The sequence below is a fragment of the Episyrphus balteatus genome, chromosome 4 (genome assembly GCF_945859705.1).
Source record: "Episyrphus balteatus chromosome 4, idEpiBalt1.1, whole genome shotgun sequence".
Taxonomy (NCBI): Eukaryota; Metazoa; Arthropoda; class Insecta; order Diptera; family Syrphidae; genus Episyrphus; species Episyrphus balteatus.
Genome location: NC_079137.1, coordinates 9,964,635 through 9,988,906, shown reverse-complemented (window position 1 = coordinate 9,988,906; position 24,272 = coordinate 9,964,635). Strand labels below are relative to the sequence as shown.

Below are 24,272 nucleotides of genomic sequence, written 5' to 3'. Positions count from 1 at the left end.
ATGCATTGTAAGAAGTTGCAATCATTATTCCCAACAAAAATATCAACGAATAAATTATTCTTGTAGTTGCAGAAGCTCTTGGTTCTTCAGAAATTGACTGTCCAAGCATACCACGAAAACAATCAATGTTGAAGAAACATTTTCGTATGAAAAAAGGACGATGTGATCCTGAGAAGCTAGCAGCCAGTGCAAGTGAGATAGACAGTACTATTAGTACTCCAATTGTAATGATAAAAGTTTGGAAATAAAAAATAAAGGCAAAAACTTTATAAATTGGTATCCTTGATTCTATAGGCAGCATTACTCCCCACTCCAATATTGTATGGGGATATGAACCCCATTGAACTGGAGGTTGTAAGATACAAGGATCAGCACCAGATATCTCAACTGTTCCGTTTAAGACAAGTTTGTGAATACTGTAAGCTGGAAGTGAAGTCGTTATATTCGTGGTGTTCAATTTTGCATTGTGTCTTTTGGCAAATGCATGGAAAAGGTGCCATACATAACCACCAATTTTTGTATCGCCGTTCGAGTTTTTTGAAACAATCAAACCTGGTACTGTTCCTCCAAATAGAATTGGCAACGTTATGCCATGAAGATTTTTCATTCGATCTGGAAAAATAACGTTCTTGTTCCAAATGTGTTCTTCAATTTTAAATTTTCCGAAACTTCTATAAGTGTAGTAAGTAGACGTGATGAAGAAATCTTGAAAAACTGCAATAACATTCACCATTCTGTTCTGCCAACAGAAATTAAAAACTCTTTTTAGTTCGTCATCATTTTCCGAAGAATTCCTGAGGACAAAAATCATCTTAGACTGTCGCAGGTGTTGAAGATTTTCGACAAGTTGCTGAAGAAATAATTCACTTTCATCAAATTTGACAATGGTAAGAAGGTTTTCATTAAATTCTCCTTTCAAGTAAAATGAAGACTGTCCATTTGAAAGAATTAATGGAGTACAAAGTGAAATTGTAATATTTCGTACGAATTCATTATCAAAAAATATTTCGTTAAAATTTTTCATGAGAAATATACTTTCAAATCTCTCAATTTCGTTAATATCTTTGATGAAATTCAGAAATTTTAAAACAAATTTTATTTGATCTTCCATTTCTGCAGTTAGTAATGCAAAAAGACCTAAAAGACTCGTAGTGTCGGAATACATCACGGAATACTGTGTTTTCAAATATTTTTTAATGTAATACTTCTGATTTTAAGAAATATATTGGAAAAACTGCCACTAGTTTATCACCTAGTAGTTTTTTTAGTCATTAATTTGACTGTCCAATTTTCATCGAAATTTTCTCACATAATAAGAACATTGTTACAAAGAGAGTAATAAATCATTTCAATATAACTTTCAATTATACCTATCTAAATTTACTCTTATTATCTTCAATTACGTTGATAATTTGTATGGCTATTTTTCTGTTAAGAATTTGGATGTTTTTTTTTCTATTCATGTATGATGTCAGGACTGTTGAAAGGCCTATGAATGTTAACAGGGTTTAATTAGTAGTGTTATTTAGATTGAAAAGATTACCAGCCAATTGGGCCACGGGTTGTTGGGCCTTTGGTATGGGTACGAATCCCAGAGTCTACCACAAAAACAATTTGTTTTCAATGTCTTTTGCAAGTCTCCAAGAATATCAGTCTCATGAAAAAGTGCATTTCTGCTTAGCCGTTCTGAGTACCTACATTTTTTGTAGGCCGTTTACACTCTTTTAAATTAAATACACGCACAGAAGAACTTCTAAGACTTGTTGCTTTTTAACCCTGGTTATTTCGAAGAGTTTTTTACAAAAAAAAAAAAAATTGGTTTCTATTTCCTGAAACATTATTTAAAATGTCACAGGGATATCCCAGTAACATTGTATGGGACAAAACACGTGTCGGTTAATTGCAACAGCAGACTATTGCATTACTTTTAGACTAATAACTACCAAAACACTTAAAAAAACTCAATTAAATGCACGTAAACAGTTTTTAGATGAACACAGGGTGTTTTGCTTTGAACGAAATTGCTGTCATTGGGCACTTAAGCCCCAATATTTCAGTAATGCTAACGTTTTGAAAACAATTAAAAACCTCCAATGTAATGCAACTTAGATCTTATCACTTCCTTATTGTTTTTTTTTTTTTGTTTAAAGCCATTAGCGACTCACCAAATAATTTAAAAAACAGTAGTTAAGTCTTTTCTAAATACAGTTCAAGAAATTAGAAGTTTTGGAGAAGATTGTAATAGAAGAAAGGTTTGTGATGAATTATCACAAAAAAAAACATGCTTTTGCTGAAGTGATTGTTGCTATAAATTCTTGGATAACAGAAGCGCAGTTGAAATTATAGAAAATCTTAAAAGAGTGACAGAATTTTACAGTCACTATTTTTGATAACGAATTCATACGAAACATTTTAAATTTCTCAGCATTCCATTAAATTTGTCAATTTTCATTTTACTTGAACTGGAAATATAATTTTGAAAAACAATTATTTTTCGACATTTGTGCCTGTAAATCAAGGTTGATTAAAAAAAGATTAAAGTTTATGGTCAGAAAATGTTGGTATTTGAATAAAAGTTTAAGAAATCTTAAATTAGTTCACAGCATCTTAAAACGTGTATGAAAAAATCTGGAAGGCAATTCGTCGTTCAATTCGAAGAAATCAAGAAATTTCTTTAAATATTTGCATTGAAATGCTCATTTTGCTTGTATTTTTGAGTTTAATTTGTACTAAATCATGCAAAAAAAAAAACAAAAACTAAGGCAAAAACCATTTCAACCGAAATTTATTATAATTTCAGCACAAAGATGATTTCATGCATTTAGCGGCAATGCATATTTTTTCAAGCTTTTTTTCTAAATTAAAAATAAGACTGTTTAAAGTCCTCAATACAACTAGGGTAACGGGTAAGGCAAAAGTACTAGAAATCTGAAAAAAAAAAATATCCCAAAGAAAATTCAACAAAAGTCAAGCTACTTCACCAAATCGACCAATATCAAGATTACTGGTTATACCTCCCATAGAACTCTTCTTACATAAATTTTTATATGAAAACCGAACTTTTTGTTGAAAACAGTAGACATTTCTTAAGTAACCAATGTCTTAGAGCAGTGTGAAGAAAAAATAATACAGAAATCAATTGTCCATTAAAAACTTAGTTGAAACAAGTTCATTAACACTTTAAAATGTATCAGGAAAGACTATACTAAGCCTATATTTATATTTTATAACAGCAAACAATAATAATTAACTTATAAGTTATTAACATTAATTCTTCAATTTCAAAATCAAAATTTCTCAAATGAAACAAAAACAAAAAAGCCACCATCAATGCAAATCAAATTGATATCCACTTTAAATCTTCAACATTTAGTTGTTGCAACTTATCTTGTTGCAAAATATCATCCAAATCACTTTGAGCTACGTAAATGTTTAATCCAAAGGAGTTCTTCAAAGGCTTGTATCATTTTTTCTCTTGGTCATGAAAGATTGAAGAAATGCATCATATAAAGTCACTATCGTGATAAAAAAAATAGGAGACTAAGTATTCCACGAAAACAATCAATATTGAAGAAAAAATCAAGACGGAAGAAATGGCAATTTGATCTGAAGAACTTAGAAGTTGTGTTAAGGGAAAGAGAGGAAAATGAGTATCAAAATTGATATTCCACAAGCTCCCCAATGGAAAACTGAAGCAAAAACTTTATAAATGGGAATATAAGACTCCACAGGAACCATCACACCCCAATCATACAGAACCAGTGGATATGAATACCATTCTATTGGGTATTGTTATAGCAACATGACAGTTTCTGATATCTCAAAGGATCCATTCAAAACAAGTCCATCTATGTACATACATATTTCGTTCAGCTTAATCGAAGAATTAACATTTGAAATTTCTAATTTACCATTGTGTTTCCTTGCAAGGGAACGGAGAAAATGTCCAACATAACCACTAAAAACTGTGTCACCAGCAAACTTTAATATTTAGTTATATTTTTCGTATGTTTCCATACTTGCATTTAGGCTGCCGTTTTCCGTCCATATTAACCTTTTTCAACAAACATTATTTACGTACAAAAAGTCACACAGAAGTTGTTTTTCTTCAAAAAATAATTCGACTGAGAATTCGATGGGAAGAGTTTTAATCAATTATTCGAAAATTTATCTAGCAACATGTGTCCCTAAAATAATATTTGTTAGCAACATTTCTCTCAGCGACATATCCCAAAACCACTTAAATATTCGGAGGTGAAACACCTACTTTATCGCTATTTCTACTTCTATAGTACTCATGCAACACCTTTGTTTGAATACTATTTGTTTCAGTATTCTTTTCCTCACATCAATTTCAAGTGACATAAGCAATCAAACAAATCATGTCACATGTTTAAACAATCAATGAAAATGATTACATTTATTATTAATGCCAACTATGTATATGGCATTATTGACCTTACTAATCAAAATGTGCAATCACCCATTTTTGTTCCAAGTTATTCTTAACCCTACACACGACAAAATAAATAACAACAAAAAAACGGCTGAAAAGAGTAAATTAAATTCAAACTTACTAATCCATAAAATTTCAGTTATGTAAATTTGATTTGTTGATGTTGGAAATAATACAGGGTGTATTTTTATGCGTGAATTAGGTCATCAAGGCTAACTAATCTAAGGTTATCTAAATCCAACGAACCAAATTTAACTTTAAAAGACTGAAAAAGTTTTCGGAAGGGCTTGTCAAAGGTCGAGAAAAGGTATCAAAATATTTGGTTAGCAGACCAAGATTTATATCGAGCTCAACTTTGATGTCACTTTGAAAAACTGGGACGGAATAGAGAATTAAACGAAAAAAATAACCTTGAGAAATTCAAATGGTGTCAGCAGAACAATTCTATGCAACTTTATCAACCATCAACAAAACACCCTGTAAACAACTAACTGCTAGATTCATGTTTACATTCGAAAGGAATGACCTATCAGTCATGAATATTTCTACCACAAGTCGGGTCGCTTTCGTCGTGATACTTTTGGCTGCTGCTGAGTTTTTAAAAACAGAAGCTAAATTCAATACAAAGTTTTTAAATTTAATCGAAAATCTTCACACAGTCAACCGTTTTGAAACCCTGTTCCTCCTCAAATCATCCAAGGAATCCTACTTCAACAACAAATTCATACGAAGCATTACAAGTTCCCTTAAAATTCCAGTAATTCTTTCAACTGGAGTGTCTTCATTTTACTTGAAAGAAAAATTTAATGAACATTTTCTAACTATTGTCGAAACCGAATCAAGACACTTATTTCTTCAAAGACTTTTGGAAGACCTACAACACCTTCGACAGTGTAAGACGATATTTGTGCTGAAGAATCCTTTAAGAAATTATGAAGAACTAAAGAGTGTTTTCAAATTCTGTTGGCACAATAGAATGGTAAATGTTATTGCAGTGTTTCAAGATTTCGGAACTTCTTCAACTTACTACAGTTACAGTAATTTCGGAAATTTCAAAATTGAAGAATTTATCTGGAGAAAAGACAATTTGGGTATTTTTCCAGACCGAATGCTGAATCTTCATGGTGTTCAATTTCCAATTCTTTTCGGAGGATCAGAACCAGGAGTGATTATCTCAGGAAACTCTAAATTTGGTGGTTACTTGGGGCATATTATCAGTACTCTTGCGAAGAAACATAACGCCAGATTGGATATTACGAATGTAAACTCTTCAATTTCACCAGAAAAAATTTATGAACTTGTGCTAAAGGGAATAATTGAGATATCAGGTGGAAAAATGATGCATTCACAAGCTCCAATTGAATGGTTTTCATATCCAATCACAGTATACGATTGGGGTGTAATGGTTCCTGTAGAGCCAAAAATCCCAACCTACAAAGTTTTTACCCTTATTTTCCATTGGGAAGCATCTGTAATATTAATTGTGATATTTCTTTTACTCTCTTTAACTTTAGCAGCCTCTGGTAAAGTCTCAGGATCTACTAGTACTTTCATGTTAAATAATATTGTATGTTTTCGTGGAATGCTCGGACAGTCATTCTCACAAACATCAAAAGCTTCAGTCAGTACAAAAATCATCTATACGTTGTTATTTTTGCTTGGAATCATGATGGTAACTTCATACGATGGATTTTTGCAATCTTTGATGACCCAACCACCGAGGGAAAAAGTGATAAAATCTTTTGCTGAACTAGAACCAGCTGGATTAAAGATATCAGTACTTGAATCGGAAATTGATATTTTGTTCAATTTGAGACCATGTGTGATGGAAAAATATTCATCCTCATTTCATGCTGAAATCGACTACACGACATTGAAGAAATTTCGAGATACTTTCAATACCAAGCATGCTTTCGCAGTATCAAGTATCACCTGGATGAGTTATACACATCAGCAGGATTTCTTCAATCAAAATCTATTTCGATGGTCTGAAGAACTGTGTCTATTAAAAAATAAACTAACAGCAATTGTTTTAAATGAAAATTCAATTTATAAAAAAATTTTGAACTTTCATATCTTGAAAACACAATCAAGTGGATTGTTTGAATTTTGGATGAAGAGGTCATTTTATGAATTACTTGCTGTTGGAAAAGTTCAGAAATTAAATATTGGAATGAAATCTAAAGTGCGACAGTTGAAAGTTAAAGATTTAAAGTGGATTTGGATGTTATTGGGTTTGATGTTTTTAATAGCTACTTTGTGTTTTATTGGAGAAATTTGTATTTTTAAATTGAAAAATAGAAGAAATATTAGTTTGTTTTCTTGTCAATTTTTAAGACAAAAATAAATTCATTTTGGTTGTTGAAAAGGAGTTTTTGTATTTCTTTTTCGAATTTTGAACTGAAGAACTGAGAGTGATTTTCAATTTTAATTCCTTCGAAAGTAACTTCCACAAATCAACCTTCACTATAAAAAGTCTCTTAGAGAAATCATCAATAATACTGGTATCAGTCGATTTGGTGATGTAGCTTTAAAATCTTCAATAACGATTTTACAACGTTGGTTTTTAACCAAAGACCTTCGTGTTATTCCAATATATGTATAACAATAACAGAGAAATTTTGTTGATACTCTCGTACGTTCGTTTCAGTGCTGCTTTCCAAGATCACCTACTATCACTGTTATGATTTAATATGCATTTTTCCTTGCCTCTACTACATCTCCTAAACACACCTTTGTTCTGACTTTTTTTATACCAACTTTCTTCTCGCATTTCCTCAAAGTACTGACTGATTAATATTCAAAACAATATTTTTCAATAAGCTGAATGTGGAAAAAATTGAAAAATGAATGGGGCTTGAAAATACTACAGGGTGCTAATAAATAAATAAATTTGTTCAACAAGAACCCTTGAAGGAGCCAGTACCTAAACATTTTTCAGCCAAAAATAAAAGAGGCTTACAATTGAGTTCGAACGGCTAAGAAGGTGTGAACTTTTTTATATAATGTTATATAATTTTTTTGCAGGAGACAGTAGGAAATGTGTTTTGGTGGTGAAAGCTGCGATTAGAACCCAGACTTCTGGCGTGATAGTCTAACAAATTTAGAAAAAATGAAAGAGCTTAGGTAGGATGCAGTTAAACTGTTACCTTATACAAAAATTGAAGGTCTTGAAACTGAAGAACTTGGATGTTAGAATAACTCCATGATATCACCATGATTCATTATTAGAACACCCTGTGATTGAAAAATAATCTCAATATTGAAAAATTTTCCATGAAATGTATCTAAATCAATAAATAGGTACATTTTGATAGTGCTTTACAAATGGTTTCTTTTTTTTACTTGCGATATAGGTACTATACAGGGTGTCCCAAAAGTAATGGATCAAACGAAGTATGCTGATAGGGGATCTTAAGGGCTCTCAGAATTTGGTATCTTGTTCATCCCAAATCCTTACGGTTTTCGATTTAATGCAATTCTTGTGAAATTTTGAAAAATCCCTACTTTGCAACAGTATTTTGACTCCTGCTGCCATTATTGATTTTTGTTTTTTACAATTCTTTTACTAAAACATTGACAAATAATTAGGAACAATTAATTAATCAAAATGTTTTTTATTCCATACACCATTTCGCTGCAAATTAACTAACAGTTTCAAGTTTTATAAAAAATCAATTTTTAACTTTTATTTGAGAGCAACACCGCAAACAAAATTTCTACGGTGTGAGAATGGTTTAAAAGGTGGTATAAAAGTTTCCAAAGGTGCTGTTAGATCGCAAAATATTACAATTTGAATTCAACAAAACAGGGTTTTTCAAAGCAAAAATACAAACAAAAATAGAGGCTTTTGTTCAAAGAAAAATAAACAAATAACAGCTCGAGAAAATGTGTTTATTTTTGCTTGTTTTTTGTTCTGAAAAACCCTGTTTTGTTGAATTCAAATTGTAATATTATGCGATCTAAGTTCAACTTTGCAAACTTTTATAAATTTTTGAAAACTACAATAACAGGGCAATTTTTTAAAATAATAAACCATTCTCACACCGTAGAAATTTTGTTTGCGGTGCTGCTCTCAAATAAAAGTTAAAAATTGATTTTTTATAAAACTTGAAACTGTTAGTTAATTTGCAGCGAAATGGTGTATGGAATAAAAAATATTTTGATTAATTAATTGTTCCTAATTATTTGTCAATGTTTTAGTACAAGAATTGTAAAAAACAAAAATCAATAATGGCAGCAGGAGTCAAAATACTGTTGCAAAGTAGGGATTTTTCAAAATTTCACAAGAATTGCATTAAATCGAAAACCGTAAGGATTTGGGATGAACAAGTTACCAAATTCTGAGAGCCCTTAAGGTCCCCTATCAGCATACTTCGTTTGATCCATTACTTTTGGGACACCCTGTATATCAAGTTATGCATTCGTACAAAAAAAAAAAGTTGAGATAACATTTTTCCATGACATTACGATGGTAGACAATGCCAAAAAAGTGGGTCCCGGAAGTCCGTCTGTCTGTCTGTCTGTCTGTCTGTCAGTCTGTCTGTCAGTCTGTCTGTCTGTCTGTATAAGGAGCTACAGCCTAAACGGATGGACCGATTAATATCAAACTTGGTATGTAGCGGTATTTGGCGACTCTCCAGAGGGGTTTTTGGAATTAATTTTTTTGGACCAAAAATAACGGTACTTGTCATACCTATACCGATTTTAGTAAAATTGAAATTTCTCAAAAACGGCTCTAACGATTTTGTTTAAAAAATTCAAATGTTAGTTTTAAGCTAAGGTCTATCTTTCAATGAAAAAAAAATTTTTTGAGAATCATTATTAACGGTACCTGTCATAGAACCGTTTTTTTCAAATCCGATTATCTCCGAAACGGCTTATTCGATTTCAACGAAACTTTTTGTGAAGAAGCATTTATATAATTTAAATATAAATCAAAAATAAGATTTTGAAAAAAATAGTTTTTGGATTTTTAAAAAAATTTTGAAATTTTTTTTTTGAAAAATCAAATTTTCGAAAACGGGACATTGAATTTTTTTGAAATTTTGTTTTTAGATGTTGATTAGTGATTTCTAAAGAATGGCATACCAATTTTATTTTAAAACTTTTTTTCCAAAAAATTATTTATAAAAAATTAGTTTTTTAAAAAACGGCTCTAACGATTTTGAAAATTTTTTTTCTAAAAATGCATGTTAATATATCAATCAAAACTGCATACTTGTTTTGGAGGGCAATTTAATTTCAGATTTTATTTTATTTTTTTTTAAACGAATTTTATTTTTTTTTCCAAATTTCTATATAAAAAGTCTCAAAAATTTAAGCAACTTTAACTCTAAGAGCAAGTTCGTCAGACCCAGTCGTGCATTTTATTTTATACTACTTATGAAATTTCTTCAAAATATCAAATTTTAAATTTCTTGAATAAAAAGCTTTAACATTATAGTTACTTTAAGCATGAGAGCAAGTACGTGCGACCCCAGTCGTGCAATTTATTTTTTTTTGTATTTGACAGGAAAAAGTTTTTAAAAATAAAATTGCAAATATGAAAAGATGATTTGAGAATATATCACTGCAAGTCGTTAGTTGCAACGATTTTCTGTCATATTTTCAAGCACACAATCCAGTTGATCGGAAGCAAGACGTTGCCAAAATTTTTTCCGGTTCAAATGCAATCAACAAAATATTAAAAATGTTAGATAAAATGAATGTGAAGATTTTTATGCTGCAACATGTTGCAACGAGTTCATTACAACTACAAGAAACATAAATGTTAAAATTTCCACTGTGTAAAAATAAACCAACTGTATAAAAACTTTGATTTTGAATGCATATAAACATTTTTGGTAGTGGAACATGTTGTTGAGAAATGTTAAATGTTACTTTTCAAATAAAAATGTCTAATTTAAAAATATTCGGCCGGATATTTTTGATACTTATCAAGGGAAACGATATTAAAAATAGTATTTTGATTCCAACATGTTTCCCAGGGAATCTTTAATTTTTGACACAAAATTTTTATTTTTCAAACAAAAAAAAAAATGAATATATAAATGCTTTTGAAAAATCAAAAATTATGACAAGTAAAACTCGTTTGTTACAACATTAATGAATATAAACTTTTCCAACATTACAACATGTTGCTAAGTTCTAAAAAATAGATTTTTATATATTTTGTATTGAAAATACTATCTAGCGTCCACCATAATACCAAGAACTCATTCTATATATGTACATTATGTATGTATAAAGAATATCGTTAGTAAAATTAGAAAAAATTGTTTAAATGTTGTTGTGAGCTATAAAATCTAGTATTTTATGAAGTAAAATACTATAGTTTATTTTTGCAATGCAACTTGTTTCTGAGAAGAAAGCAGTTTTATTTAACACCGAAGATTTAATATCGAAATTAAAATCGTGATGGGAATATCAAGTTTGTATTAGTAAAATTAAATTGCAGTGCAACATGTTGCTAAGACTTAATTCTAGTTTCGGATAACTTTACTGGTAGAACTCGTATATGTCTTTACTAAAAAGATTGAAGTTAAATGAGTGTAAACATTTTTGAATATGCAAAAAATTGCAACATGATGCCAATTTTAGAAGCTGTAAAATTTGAAGCAACATATTTATAAGCAACTTATATTTCCCAAACATCAAAATCAACAAAAACATTTTTAACAGTGTATTTATAAAATATGATTGAGCAGGTGAGTGACAGGTTTCATGACAACTGCTTTGTAGTTTTTTATTGCACCAAGTCAAGACAAAAAACGGGCATTACCCAGCACATATTTTGATGCGAATGCAAAACACCTTGCTGCTTTCATAATTATTATTACTACCAAGCTCTGACTTTTTCTTGGATTCAATTATTATTATTATTAACTCATTGTCGTGTGGTACCAACAGCAGTTTTTTTTTTTTTTATTTTCTGCAGAATCTACCATAATTTGTACGTATTTCTCACACCTCCCGCACCACTACATTATTCCGCGACCAGACGTCTATCATTCTTCTATATTATTTTTATGGTTGGGTGGAGGCATGTTTACGGTAAATATAAGGTATTGTTTGTGTTGTGGTGTAAGTTGGCTGTATGGTTAGTTACATTTACTCGCTTTTATAATGATAATTGTTTTAATTATACACATTGCAGCAAGAGATATAGATACTTCTAACCTACCCCATACAAGGAATTTACAATGCATGGATTTTGTAGTTGTTGTAATTTTTTTTTTTATTTCTTGATAGTTTTTTTTTTTTGTGAAATTAGTGCCACAATATTATAATAACTGTGTTTGCCTTTTTTTGTGTCTTGCTGTTGAGTGACACAAACTCAGGTGTGGACGGATTTTAAATTGATGATTGATTTGATTGAAATGGAAAAATTATGTTAATCTGTAATCATGTAAGTTTAATTCTTTTAAGTTGAATGAGAGTGTTTTGTGTAGAGGAAGGAAATTAAATTTGATTAGATTATATTATAGATCAACTATCGGAAATGACCTTCAGATGAAGGAAAAAAGACTTATGAAGGCCGCTGTTGGAATTCAGTTGATGATTGATGTGAATTTTTATTATTTCTTTCTTAATTAAACTGGGACACCCTCTTAAAAGACGTGTTCATCATTTTTCTTTTTCAAAACTTATCTAGATTGAAATAATTTCCTCAACAAAATGCATCCACATCCACCACAATCATCAAGATAACAATCAAAAGTGTTAATTTCATCTGCAATTATTTTAATTAGTCAACATGTTCCTCATCCTCTACCATACAAATGAAAGAAAATGATGATAATGAAGAAAAAGTGAAAAATTCCTCCTTCTTTTCTTTGAATCCAGAAACAATTCATCATTTTTTTGATAAAATTAAAATATTCATCATGACATCAGAATGAAGAAAGAAGAATAAAAATAGGTTGCCGGTATTTAGAATTGGGAATTGAATTTAATTGGCCAACACTATAATGGAATGTGGTCTTTTAGAAGGAAAAATGGGGCAAGTATTGGTATGGCAAAAAAACCATTTTTTGTATGACTGAGAATTTCCTACATCGAATCTTAAAATAATATTACCTGTTTTTTTCGTTATTCAAAACAAAAGTTGCGATTTGGAAAATATATTTTAAAATGCAAAGAAACTGGAACATACCTGAAAAAAAAAAAAAAACAAAATAAAAACATTTTAATTCTTCATAACAATTGTTGGATATAAAAGTATATTTTAAATTGGTTATTTGAAAGTAGAAAAATTAGAAAAAAAAATTCAAAAACATGATATAACTTTTTTTATATAACTACACCTGCTGCAAAACAAATAAAGTAATCCCCTACTAATAAAGTAGCTCGCTAAAGTCTAAAACAAGTTCTTCTTCTATAATCTTTCAATCGTCTATTAAGTTTAAAATTCTAAATTGCTTAATTTATATTATTTTACTTCCTTTAAAACCTTGCCTTGTACAATTTCATCCATGCATGAAAAATAAATAAGAAAAAAAAATTCCTTAAATTCAAGTTTTTTTCACCGGAAAATTGTGTTATCAGTTTGAAAATTCGTTTTTTTTTTTTTATTAAAAAAAAAGAAGCAATTTAACAAGCAACATCGTTAACTTGTTTTCGCTTCTATCTAATTTACTTCTAATCGTTTTAATCAAAACCAAACAATTTTATTTTTTTTCCATTCTACCATTCAGTAAATAGCTTAACAAAAAAAGTTATAAGATTCACCTTACTTTTCTATAAAAATAAAAAAGAATCCATGTGAGGGATATTATCATGATCTATCTTTATCGAAATGAACCTATCGACTTTATTTCGTGCACTTGTACCTATATATTTTTCTTTTAAAGCGTTAAAGCTCATGCCAAAAACAAATTGAGAGAAAACTGCAGCAAAACCTTGTACAAATCGACAGGAAACTAAAAAAAAAAAAAAAAAAAATAACAAATAGAAGAAAAAATAACAACAAAAAACGAAAGAGCTGAGCAACAAACTCGATTGTAGGATGCGCTCTGCCGTTAGTTTAGTTGCAACCATTAAACTCATTGGAAATTTAGTTACCATCAACCATCATGATATCAACGTGCCACCCATACGATTTTCAGCAGCACCTTGCTATGTGTTTTTTTTTTTTCTAAGAGTCTTAAGAAGGAAGAACTAATAAATAAATAAAATAAATTCACGAACAGCAGCAGGAGGAAGTCTAAATTCGTGAGATTTCTTTTTTTTATCTTCTAGTTTTGCTTTTTTTATGTGGAGTTTTTATTTTGTAGAATCATCTTAATTTTAATTTGGATTCTTCTTTTGCTTTGAAGACGACGAATTGGGTTTTTTTTTTATAAATTCTATTTATTTATTATTTTTATTTTAATTGAGATTTAATTTAGTTGCATTGGTTTTTGGTTTTTATTTTTGTTGTATTTGTGGTCTTAACTAAGAGTAGTGAATTGATTGAAGAAAGATTGTCTAAAACCGTTGAAAATGTGAAAAGCGCATTAATTTTGTTCTATCACTTTCAGAGAAGCTTTGTAAAAACACCTTTTTCATTCAAGTAGAGAGTTTTTTGAAAACTGTTTTGGTGTTGAATTTAAAACCACTTACAAAAGCCTCGTGCTTGTTATAATTTGATTTGATTTTTAAGTAAAATCGATCTCGTGCCAAAGTCGATCACCAATTTTTCAGTTGATTATGATGGGATCAACTTTAAATTTTCACTCCAACATTTTTTTTGTTCATATCAAAAGCTAAGTTCCAACTGCTATCATAATCTAAATTGATGATTTGTAATTTTATCCCACCACCATCGCCTACAATTAAGTCCGAAAGAGGTGGAAAATACCACCCTGTGGTTCGCGTTCAAAACGAGATACCTGCAACTACTTATTTTCCAATCAAATGCAATTTTCACTCATAACCAGGCTACCTAAAGTACCTACTCATCTAACAAATAAAATCTACCTCTTATTCGCTATTTTTTTGTTTTCTGAGGAGAAGAGAAAAAAAAAACTTCACAGGTATAATTTTTGTTAAGATACACTCTCATTCTTTTTTTCTATCTTTTTTTTTTTCATTAAAAGTCGTTTCCGTAGCTGTTCTTTGGAGAGTTCTTTTAGCTAAATATTCTTCGACCAACTAACAACACAGCAATTGCGCTTATCTTTCATGAATTTGAATTCTTTACCAGAAGTCCCTCTAGGCCACTTAACCTAGAAATTATACCAAAAAAACTTTATGTATTCGCTTTATATTCGTTATTTGCTAAAAAAAAAATTAAAGAAGTTCAAGTTTGGTATCTACTTGAAAATATATACAAAAAAGTAGGAGAAATGATTCTTAAGTTTCATTTGCTACTTAAATTTAATGGACCACACCATGGTCATGAACAGAAAAAAAAATTCAAAATAAAGTCAGAAGCTTCAAAGTGTTTTTATCTTCTTCATCATCTTCGTCGCTGTTGTTTTTTTTATAGAAAAATCTTGTTACCGGCTTCTTGACGAATTATCTTGAAGCTTTGTTTTTTTTTTTTGTGTTTGTAAGATATTTTGTCTTTTTGGTGGGAATTCTATTTTTTCTTGAATCAAGTTGAACTTATTTGTTATGAAGTTTTAATTTCTCCACAAAATTTTTAAAAGGTAAATTGTCTTATAGATGAATATTGGTTTATCATGTCCTTTGGTATAAATAGTAGAGCACATGTTGCCAGAGTAAATTAACGGGAAACTGCTGCAAAAAATTGTTCAAATCAACAAAAAAAAACAAAAACTGATAAAATATCAAAAACAAAAGAGCTGAGCAACGAACTTGATTGTCAAAAGATGCAGAAGATTATAACAAACTCTTACAAACTCTTACAAAAGTCTATAGACTTACAACCACCATTTACAAGGCCTTGAAACTGAAAACAAAAATTAAAAATAACTTAAACGAAAGAGCTGAGTAGCGAACTTGATTGAAAGTAACGAACCGATTAATGTACAAAAGTCCATAATCCTTCCACAAATTTTGCAAGTCCCAGATCATAAGTAATTTGATCATAAAACTTAAAACCTTTAGTGCTTACCTCCATTAAACAAAGAGGATCATCTTTGAAATATTTGTTCTAAGTAAATTCATCCCACTTCTGAGCTCATTGTAAGAATTTTTAAAATATTTCCTAAGCTTTATTAATTTTCTTCTATTTTTATTTAATTATTAAGCCTTGATGTCTCAATAACAATCAAGTCTATTCGAACTATTGTAACCAGTTCAATTACATTGTCTCTTTTGTTTTGCAAAAAAAAAAAAAAATACCACACCATAAGTGTATTATTTTTTTTTTTTTTGTTGCAAAGAATTCCATAATTCTCTCATTAATCATCCTTCGGCGGCACTTTTATCCATATTACTGTACTCAATGACGTTATATTTCCATGAATATCATGCTACCTTAACCAGAATAGAGTCAGCAGAAGGCAAACAACAACAACAACAAAAAAACAGAGCAATTAAATTGCCTCGAGATTATTATTGTCATATTTATCACAGACACGCTGTCTCTCAATTAATCAAACCTTAATTCATTTTAAAATATGTTGGCGGTATATACACATACTCAAGCTCTCTCGCATACCCATAATACCATAATGGCTATGAGCCACACAAACTTGATGTGAGTCGTCCCGCATATCTCTATCGTATTTACTGGCTGCTTCTGTGGTTTCTTTACCATATTGAAATGTTTCCCTGCGCTGTTGGATGAAAATATTTTCACTGACAATGATGATGATGACGATGATGATGATTGGGGGGAAGAAGAACTAGATCAAATACAACTCAGAAGCTCATAAAAATAAAGCCATCACTGCATTGTCCATCTTATGGTTTTTTTTTTTTTTTTCTTGTAACAAGTCTTGACATTGGTTCCAATATAATAATGCAGAAGCCTTTTTTGTGCTGACTTTTGATTTAAGACCTGTCACTGTGGTATCGCCCCCATCCAGTGAGTTCCTTTTTAAGAAATCCCGCTGTGGCAGATAGTTTAGTGAATGGCAGCTAGCGATGTCCTAGCTAGATGATATGGCTTTAACGCACGCGTATACTCTACTTCCACACTTTTCTGTACAATCTTCACCGTTCGTATCGTATCGTTTCGTTTCTATCGATCCCAATCCAATATCATCGTCATCATCATCATCGTCATCTTTATAGCTATCGTATTTTATCGGACGCTGATCCAGCACACACCGTTTGAAACGCCCACTGACCTTTTAGGCCTTCGGCATTGGCATCAACAACATACATATAGCCTCGGCCCAGTCTTGAAAATGTCTTGAAGATGCGTATAGAGACCCCATGCGGACGTGTGGTGTTGCAAAAAAAATGAAAAAATAAAAAAAAATAAAAACGATTAATGGATTGGTGGGTGTGGTGTCTGGAATATCGAACGTACTACTTCTCTTTTGCAGAAAGATGACGACCGACTATCCAGCGACAGTGGCTTTTTAATATCATCGTTGTTGGTTGTTTTTACGCGCGGAGGCGGTGTAGCGGTGTGGCGGTGTTTGTGGAAATGATGATGATCAGAGCCTGCGTAGGGGGTTTTTAAAGAATTCAATACGCGTACGTAATTGCGTTGTGCCTTGTGGTCTTTCATATAAAAACAGTTGACAACATGAAGATGTTAAGCGAAAGATAGTTGCGAATAGGTTTTTTTTTTATCTTGGAAGTAACTGTCAAGTGCATTGAAATTATGTCGTTTAGCTGATATGGAACGGTAAATTGATTGCTGACTTAATTTGCCATATACAAAATAAATTTTCATAAAAAAAAAAAAAAATAACAACAACGCTGTCACATACAGATTAGAGAGAGAGACAAGGAAGTTGTTTGTTGAATGAAGCCTTTAGGAATCAAACCAATTTAGAAAATGATAATCAAGGCACAGTTATAAATTTTTAAAACAAAAATGTCTCGAAAATTATACCCACCTCCAGCTTTGGTGTCTCATGACATTTATTCGACAGTTATGCCACCCATCGTTCCCATTTTAATTATTCGTGAACACCCTCTCTCCCTCTGCCTTTGCTTAAATCATTTGCTTCTAATTGCCAATATAATATACCACACCACACCTAGTATGTCAATGCAAAAATTGAACTTCAAAGAAATGTCAACAATTCTCATGCTATAATGTTTTTATTTTTTTTTGTCTTCTATTTTTTTCAATGGAAGCAACGCCTCAAGTTATCTTCCCATTGTCACAATCATTTCCAGGAAATCATGAGCTGCCATAGACATACTCAATCCGTGTATTGTTTATATTGTTTTTTTTTTTCTTTGGATTTTTTTTTTTTTTATTGAAAAATGTCAAAGTTGTTTGACATCGAAAAAATGTCGAACACGACTGCCAACAGGTGCTTGTCAGTAAAAACAGCAGAAACAGAATAAAAAAAAAACCCATAACATGAGAGAGACCACGCCAAACAAAAAACAATGTTTTTATTTTATTTTACAATAAATTGTTGTTCGAGTTCGATGAGAAAGAAACTTTAAACAACGATGAAACGAAAGAGTTGAGCAAGAAACTTTTTTTTTTTTCTGTGTGAGAATAGTAGCGCACGCGTCTTAATTGCCATTTGATGAACTGAACTGCACCACTCTCCTTTAAAACATAGAGAAGTAGAATTTTTACTGAAACAATGGGATGTGATGATGGCATTCTATTGAATGACAACAAGAACAACAAGAACAACAAGTACGATGACAACGAAACAGGAAGTTCAATTTCTGATTAGAACAACCTTTTGTTAATCTTTGCGGATAGAACTGTTGCTGGTGCTCCACCCGATTGTTAAACTACGTGTACTGATTTTGATATTGACGTGCCGCATTGTTTTGATGGCAGACAAAATAGAGTTGCCATGGTGAGGAATTAAGAAATTTTTTTCATTTTCTAGTTTTGTTTACAGAATTCTGACGAAAAACTTCCTATATTAAATAAAATTAAAAATAAAAAAAAAAACAAATAACCATCTAATTAAAAAGGCTTATAGAAGAAAAAAAAACAGACTCAAATAAGACTCCAATAAGCTTTCTGTAACTATTTCATCGAATGACTACCTTTTTGAAAAATTTCATTTCTATCATCAATAAAGAATTGCTATAAAAGATTTAAAAAGCTGACAATCAACTTAATTTTCCACCAGAAGGAGAGTTATAGGTTTTAAGTTGCAAATTGAATTTTTTTTTTTGGAAATCGAAATATTTATTACTAAGTAGGATTCCTTTATTTCCATCCTTATGTACGCTAAATTTGAGAATTTTTTAATAGCTAAAGCGGCAACCCTAAGTAAAAATAAAATGCACGACAATTTGTTCTTCAAATGAAAAAAAAAAACAACTCTTTAAATTAAATAGAGCTCCAAAAAACGTATGCAGTTTAATTTCTTTAAAAAAAAATCAAAATCGTTAGAGCCGTTTTTAAAAAAAAAACTGTTTTTTTTATAAATAATTTTTTGAAAAAAAAAATTTTTTTTAATAAAGTTGGTATGACATTTAGTAGAAACTGTTAATCAACACCCAAAAACCAAAATTTGAAAAATGTCCAATGTCTCGAAAATTCGATTTAAAAAAAATTCAAATTTTGAAAAAAAAAAATAATTTTTGGATTAAAAAAAAAAATTACAATTTTTTTTTTTTGAAAATCCTTTGGGACAAAATCAGATTAAAAAAAAAAAAACGGTTCTACGGTAAAACGGTATCGTTAATAAAGATTTTTTATCAAAATTTTTGTTTTTGAGAAATTTAAACTTTCCCAAAATTCATGGAAAATTGTTACCTCAACTCTTTTTTTTACGAATGCATAACTTGATATATAGTTGCTATATCGCAAATAAAAAGGAACATCGACGTTATCCGGAGGCAATGGGTTAATGGTTTTTTTCTTCTATTTTCAAATTTTAAAAAGGTAACCAAGTGGTTTTGTATTCAAAATAATAGTTAAACAAATATTTTTAAGTCCTTTTTTTTTAGAATGTATTGCGCTCATATTAGCGCTATACAAAAGCAAACCTCATAGAAAAATCGACTCATTTCATATCATTAAAGTTGATAATAAAGACTTTAAGCCAGACTTCAAGCCAACGCACGCTACAAATAACATCTTCTTTATCAAAATCGGGAGCATTTTTATCAGTTAAGGTGCTTTTACGCTTTCAGCATAAATCGAAATCTTTTGAATATCTTTCTTGAATTTGAGAAAATTTAACCTGCATACGGCAACCCTAAAAGAAGATAAGGAACTTCAACGTAACCCGGGGGCAATGTGAACCGTTTTTTTTTTGTATTGTTGTTGTCTTCTATTTCTAGATCAACTTTGGAAATCAGCCATAATGTTCCTTGAGAAGACAAAGACCACCGCCGCCGCTCGCTGGTCGACCATTGGCGACGACTATGACGACAATGTGGCAGCTTAAACGACATAACGACGACATTTCGACGACAATGACGACGACGAGTGTTAGGCCGCACGACATTTAACATTGTCATCGCTAAGGCGGCAGCGGTGATAGTGGCAACCATCTTAAAGAGAGAAGAAAAGAAACAAAAGTAGTTTAAGGATTGAAACTTGGAGAAAACTATACCAGTGCGGCATATTGAACTAAAGCGAAACATCACCGCGAAGACTGATCCAATCCAAAGACGACGACGACGGTTTTAGCTTAAAATATGGCTCAGATTTTGAGGTGCCGCTTCAGAGAGGAGACTACTCTTGATAAAAGAGGGAAGAGGGGTGGTAAATTGAAGCACCGAGCGCATTGTCGGTGCTTTCAATCAATCGATAAAGATCATCATGCACTTGGGCTGGTTGCTGCAAACTTGTCGATTACCAAAAGATTAAAGGTTTCTGTCTGTTTGTCTCGATGTGAAACTCAATTATTTTTGTTGTTATTTTTTTTTCACTTTTGTGTTGCTTCACTTGTTGTAATTTTGTTGAGAAAAAACGAATACATACGCATTTCCAACAACAACAACTACAAAGTGCGGCATACTCAGTCATATTAACTCAGTCATCATTATCGTTTGTATCATATCGTTGTCATTGTCGGCTTCGACTTCCACTTCAACCGGCGGCGGGTGATGAATCGGAGGCGATGATGATCTCGTGTATTATGATGACAGTGATTTTGTGCCCCACAAATGATAATGATGATGATGACAAGAGGAACTCTCTAGATATCTGTCTGACTGACTAAATAACTGACTTGACTAACTGACTGACTATTCGGGTGATGGAGAGGATTATGTGATATCTCTAACATCCATATGGAGTCAAGTCAACATCCAACTCCACTCCACATTGATGACATGATAGTGATCTCTTTGCATTTGTAATTGACGTTGTAATTGGTAACAAAATGATAATTGTTGGCATTTGGTTTTTGCTTGCTAGTTTTTTTTTTTGCCAGTTGACATTTTCGACGACTGACGATGAACGATGAGGGATGAGGTTGTGTTGATTATGAAATCGTGTTGTTTTTTTTTCTTGATGATGAACAACAAGATTTTTGGATGCTAATGATGATGAAGATGAAGAACTCGAAGAAGTAGATCAATCACTATTTTGGTGTACATTTTTGATTGATGGTTAATGCGGTTTTATCTTGAAAGGTGACAAGATTCTGAAAGGATTGATCTTGCATAAGAATCTTTATAGTTTTAAATTGTTTATACTGTTGATTTATTAAGATCTCTCTGATTTAATTTTTTAATCATCATTTTGTTTTTATGGAAATTTTTATGCTAATTTGTCATCAAAGATTTGGGAGAAAATGAGGTCACATGGGAAAGGGTTTTTATTTGAAAGTAAAATTAAAAAAAAAAAGTTTATATGATTTTAAGAGTTTCTTTGCATTCGAAGACTATTCATTCTAATTCTATTTTATTGTCCTTCTCTATCTCAAGATGCACACCAAACTAATTGAGTAATTTTTTTATGCAACACATTTTTGAATGAATAAACCAACAACTTTATAAAATAAAAATGGTTGTCTGCAAAGTCGGTTTACGGCCAATAACACTGGTCTGCAAGGAAATCCTCCTTTAAATTAAACTATATTTTTCTAAAGGATTTTTGTATGCTGATTTCGAATCCGAAGTCAGAATTAACCTAGCACCTCACGTTTTTTTAGATATTCCCGTGAGAAAATCAAACAATTTCGGTCAGCTCTGGTTTTTAAGATAAAGTAGTTTTTTTGAGATTTTCTAAAAAAAAAAACTTGATTTTGTGATATTTTAATGCGAAATCCTGACGTCATAGAATTTTTTTTGACTTCGGATTCTAATTCGGCACATCAAAAACTATAAGAAAAGTATACTTTTGTTTCTAGGAGAAACAAATCTGAAGCTTTTCAAGGCAGTTTATCATGGTTTTTTACAAATAAGATATTTCTAAATAGAAAAATAGTATATAAAATTACAAAACACGTAAAAATTTTGTTTAATGTATTTTATTATGGTTCTCTTTACATATGTATTTGACTTTTTAAATATAATGGACATTGATATTTTACATTTTCCTTAATTAAGGTGCTTTTGTTCATGTAGGATTAACTAAAATGTGAAGGGTTTCGAAATGTCTGGCAATCAGTGTTTAAAAAAAAGAGTAAACATTAATGAAAAAGGACATATTTGGTGTCAATTGATAGGATATTATGAAGAATAAGTCCTCCAAATTTGATCTCAATGCGACAAATAATTTTAATTTTATACAAGTTCAAATGAATTTAAAAGGGTGATTTGTTAGAAACTACTAACATTTTTCAAAAATCATTTTTACCAAAATTGTACCGGATAGAATTTTTCTGAAACCGGATTTAGATTCAAGAAAGTCTAATCTTTCATATTAATATCAAAAAATTATTTAAAGAGAAAAAAATGATTAAAAAATTATTTTTTTGTCAACTTTCTTGTTACAAAATTTATAAAATAATAGAACTTATAGTAAAGTACCTTCTTATGTTAAAAATTAAAACCTTACATATATATCTGTTTGTTTTGTAGAAAAGCGGAATAACTTTTTGAATCAAATCATAATTTAAAAGAAAAAGCTATCAAAAATACATTTTTTTGTTTTCTCATTATATCAATTTTTTTTATATGAAAAGCTCACAAAAAATTACACCACTATAAAGTTTAATATTTCTTCTCAAGAATAAAGCCATATTTAAATTTTTACAATGCGTAAAAAGTTTAAAAATAATTAATTGAAAACAATAATTTTGTATGAAAAAAGTGAAAAAATCAAACTTATTTTTCTAACACCATTATAAATCCATTTTTTTATGTAAATTTTATACCTTGTGAAAGCCTTTCGCTTCAGCTCTATAAAAAGAGCTAGAATTTTTTGAACGCAATCAATTTTCATTAAAAAAAGCAAAACAATCAATCTTTTTTATCTTCTGACATCATTAAATCCATTTTTTTGTATGACAGCCTATAATAAATTTGATATCATCTAAAAGCTTATTATTTCACCATTTATATGCCACATCAATTATATTTCTACAATGCCTATAAGTATAATTTTCATTCACTTATCTGTGCAAGAAAAATAGATAAAAATAAAAAAATGCTTGGGACAAAAAAAACTTTTTTTTTCTCGTTATTCGGTCAATAATCATGGCCATAAACTATATGTCCTATAAGTTTGAGATTTTTTGAACCCTTCAAAAAAATTGCTAAAAATAAAAAAACACCCGAAAATATATAAAGAAAGTAGTTGTTTTTCAATTCATATTTCAAAAAGGGAAAAACTTTCAAAAATTCGTAACAGACCCCTAATTTTTTTTTCATTATCATTTGAATGGCATTTTTAATTTGTCAAAAAAGTTTCCCTACCTATAATCACTACTTTATCAAAGGTTTACCACGTATTTTAGTTTTAAAAAACCATCTTTAAAGTGCATAGTTTTTAGAAATTTTTAAATACCTTTGTTAGCCTAATAATAAATGTATCTATCCATTAAAAAAAAAATTTAACTTTTTACAAGGTCGCGTTTAGAAAATAGCCACTTTTTTGCAATTTTGTTTTACCCTATTTATTGATTGAATTTTTCCATTAATATCACTGGTCAACAAAATTTGACTTTTTTTTTGCCACAAGAACCAAAATATACTTTTCTAGTATTTTTTGGAGTGCTGAATCCGAATCTGAAGTCAGAAAAATTTGATTGGCCTCCGTTTTTGAAATATTACCGTTATAAAATGCTAAAAAACGTCATTTTGGCTGTTTTCGAGGTTCTGTTTTTATGTGGGGTAATTCATTATAAACAAATTTGTAACGGTTATTATAAGAACTGATATTCTTCTTTCAAAAACTGTTTAAATTTTCCCGATATCTCTTTTATTGCTCGAGATATCTTAAGTTTCAGTTAATAAGCCAAAGAGAAACTAAACTTAATTTAAAGATTAAGTCACTGGTCACAGAATTTTTGCCACAAGAACCAAAATATACTTTTCTGAAGGTTTTTGGGTTGCTGAGCTCGAATCCGAAATTAGAAAAATTCTATTAGCTTCCGTTCTTGAAATATAACCGTTATAAAAAAAAACCTTTATTTTGCATTTATAACGGTAATATTTCAAGAACTAAGGCTAATAAAATTTTTCTAATTGCGGATTCGAGCTCAGCAACCCAAAAACCTTCAGAAAAGTATATTTTGGTTCTTGTGGCAAAAAAAGTTTAATTTGGTTGGCCAGTGTTGTTTCTGATTCAAAGACCGCTATTTAAATTTTAAATATCTCGGGCAATAAAAGAGATATCGGAAAGATTTAA

The 24,272-nt window shown here is 30.4% G+C and overlaps 1 protein-coding gene across 1 annotated transcript; it reads left to right on the top strand.

The window, feature by feature from the left end:
- Nucleotides 1-19,914, top strand: LOC129918157 (uncharacterized). The gene is made up of 4 exons (XM_055998527.1): nucleotides 1-7; nucleotides 67-192; nucleotides 5,116-6,381; nucleotides 19,808-19,914. Exons 1-4 carry the CDS (start codon nucleotides 1-3, stop codon nucleotides 19,912-19,914), a joined length of 1,506 nt encoding a protein of 501 aa, XP_055854502.1.
- Nucleotides 19,915-24,272: the final 4,358 nt, after the last annotated feature.

Excerpts from the sequence above, each read along its gene's own strand:
- LOC129918157 (XM_055998527.1), top strand. Across the intron at positions 193-5,115 it reads GAAGCTAGCAGCCAGTGCAA|TCAACCGTTTTGAAACCCTG; the intron begins GTGAGATAGACA and ends ATCTTCACACAG. Across the intron at positions 6,382-19,807 it reads GCATGCTTTCGCAGTATCAA|ATCAACTTTGGAAATCAGCC; the intron begins GTATCACCTGGA and ends TTCTATTTCTAG.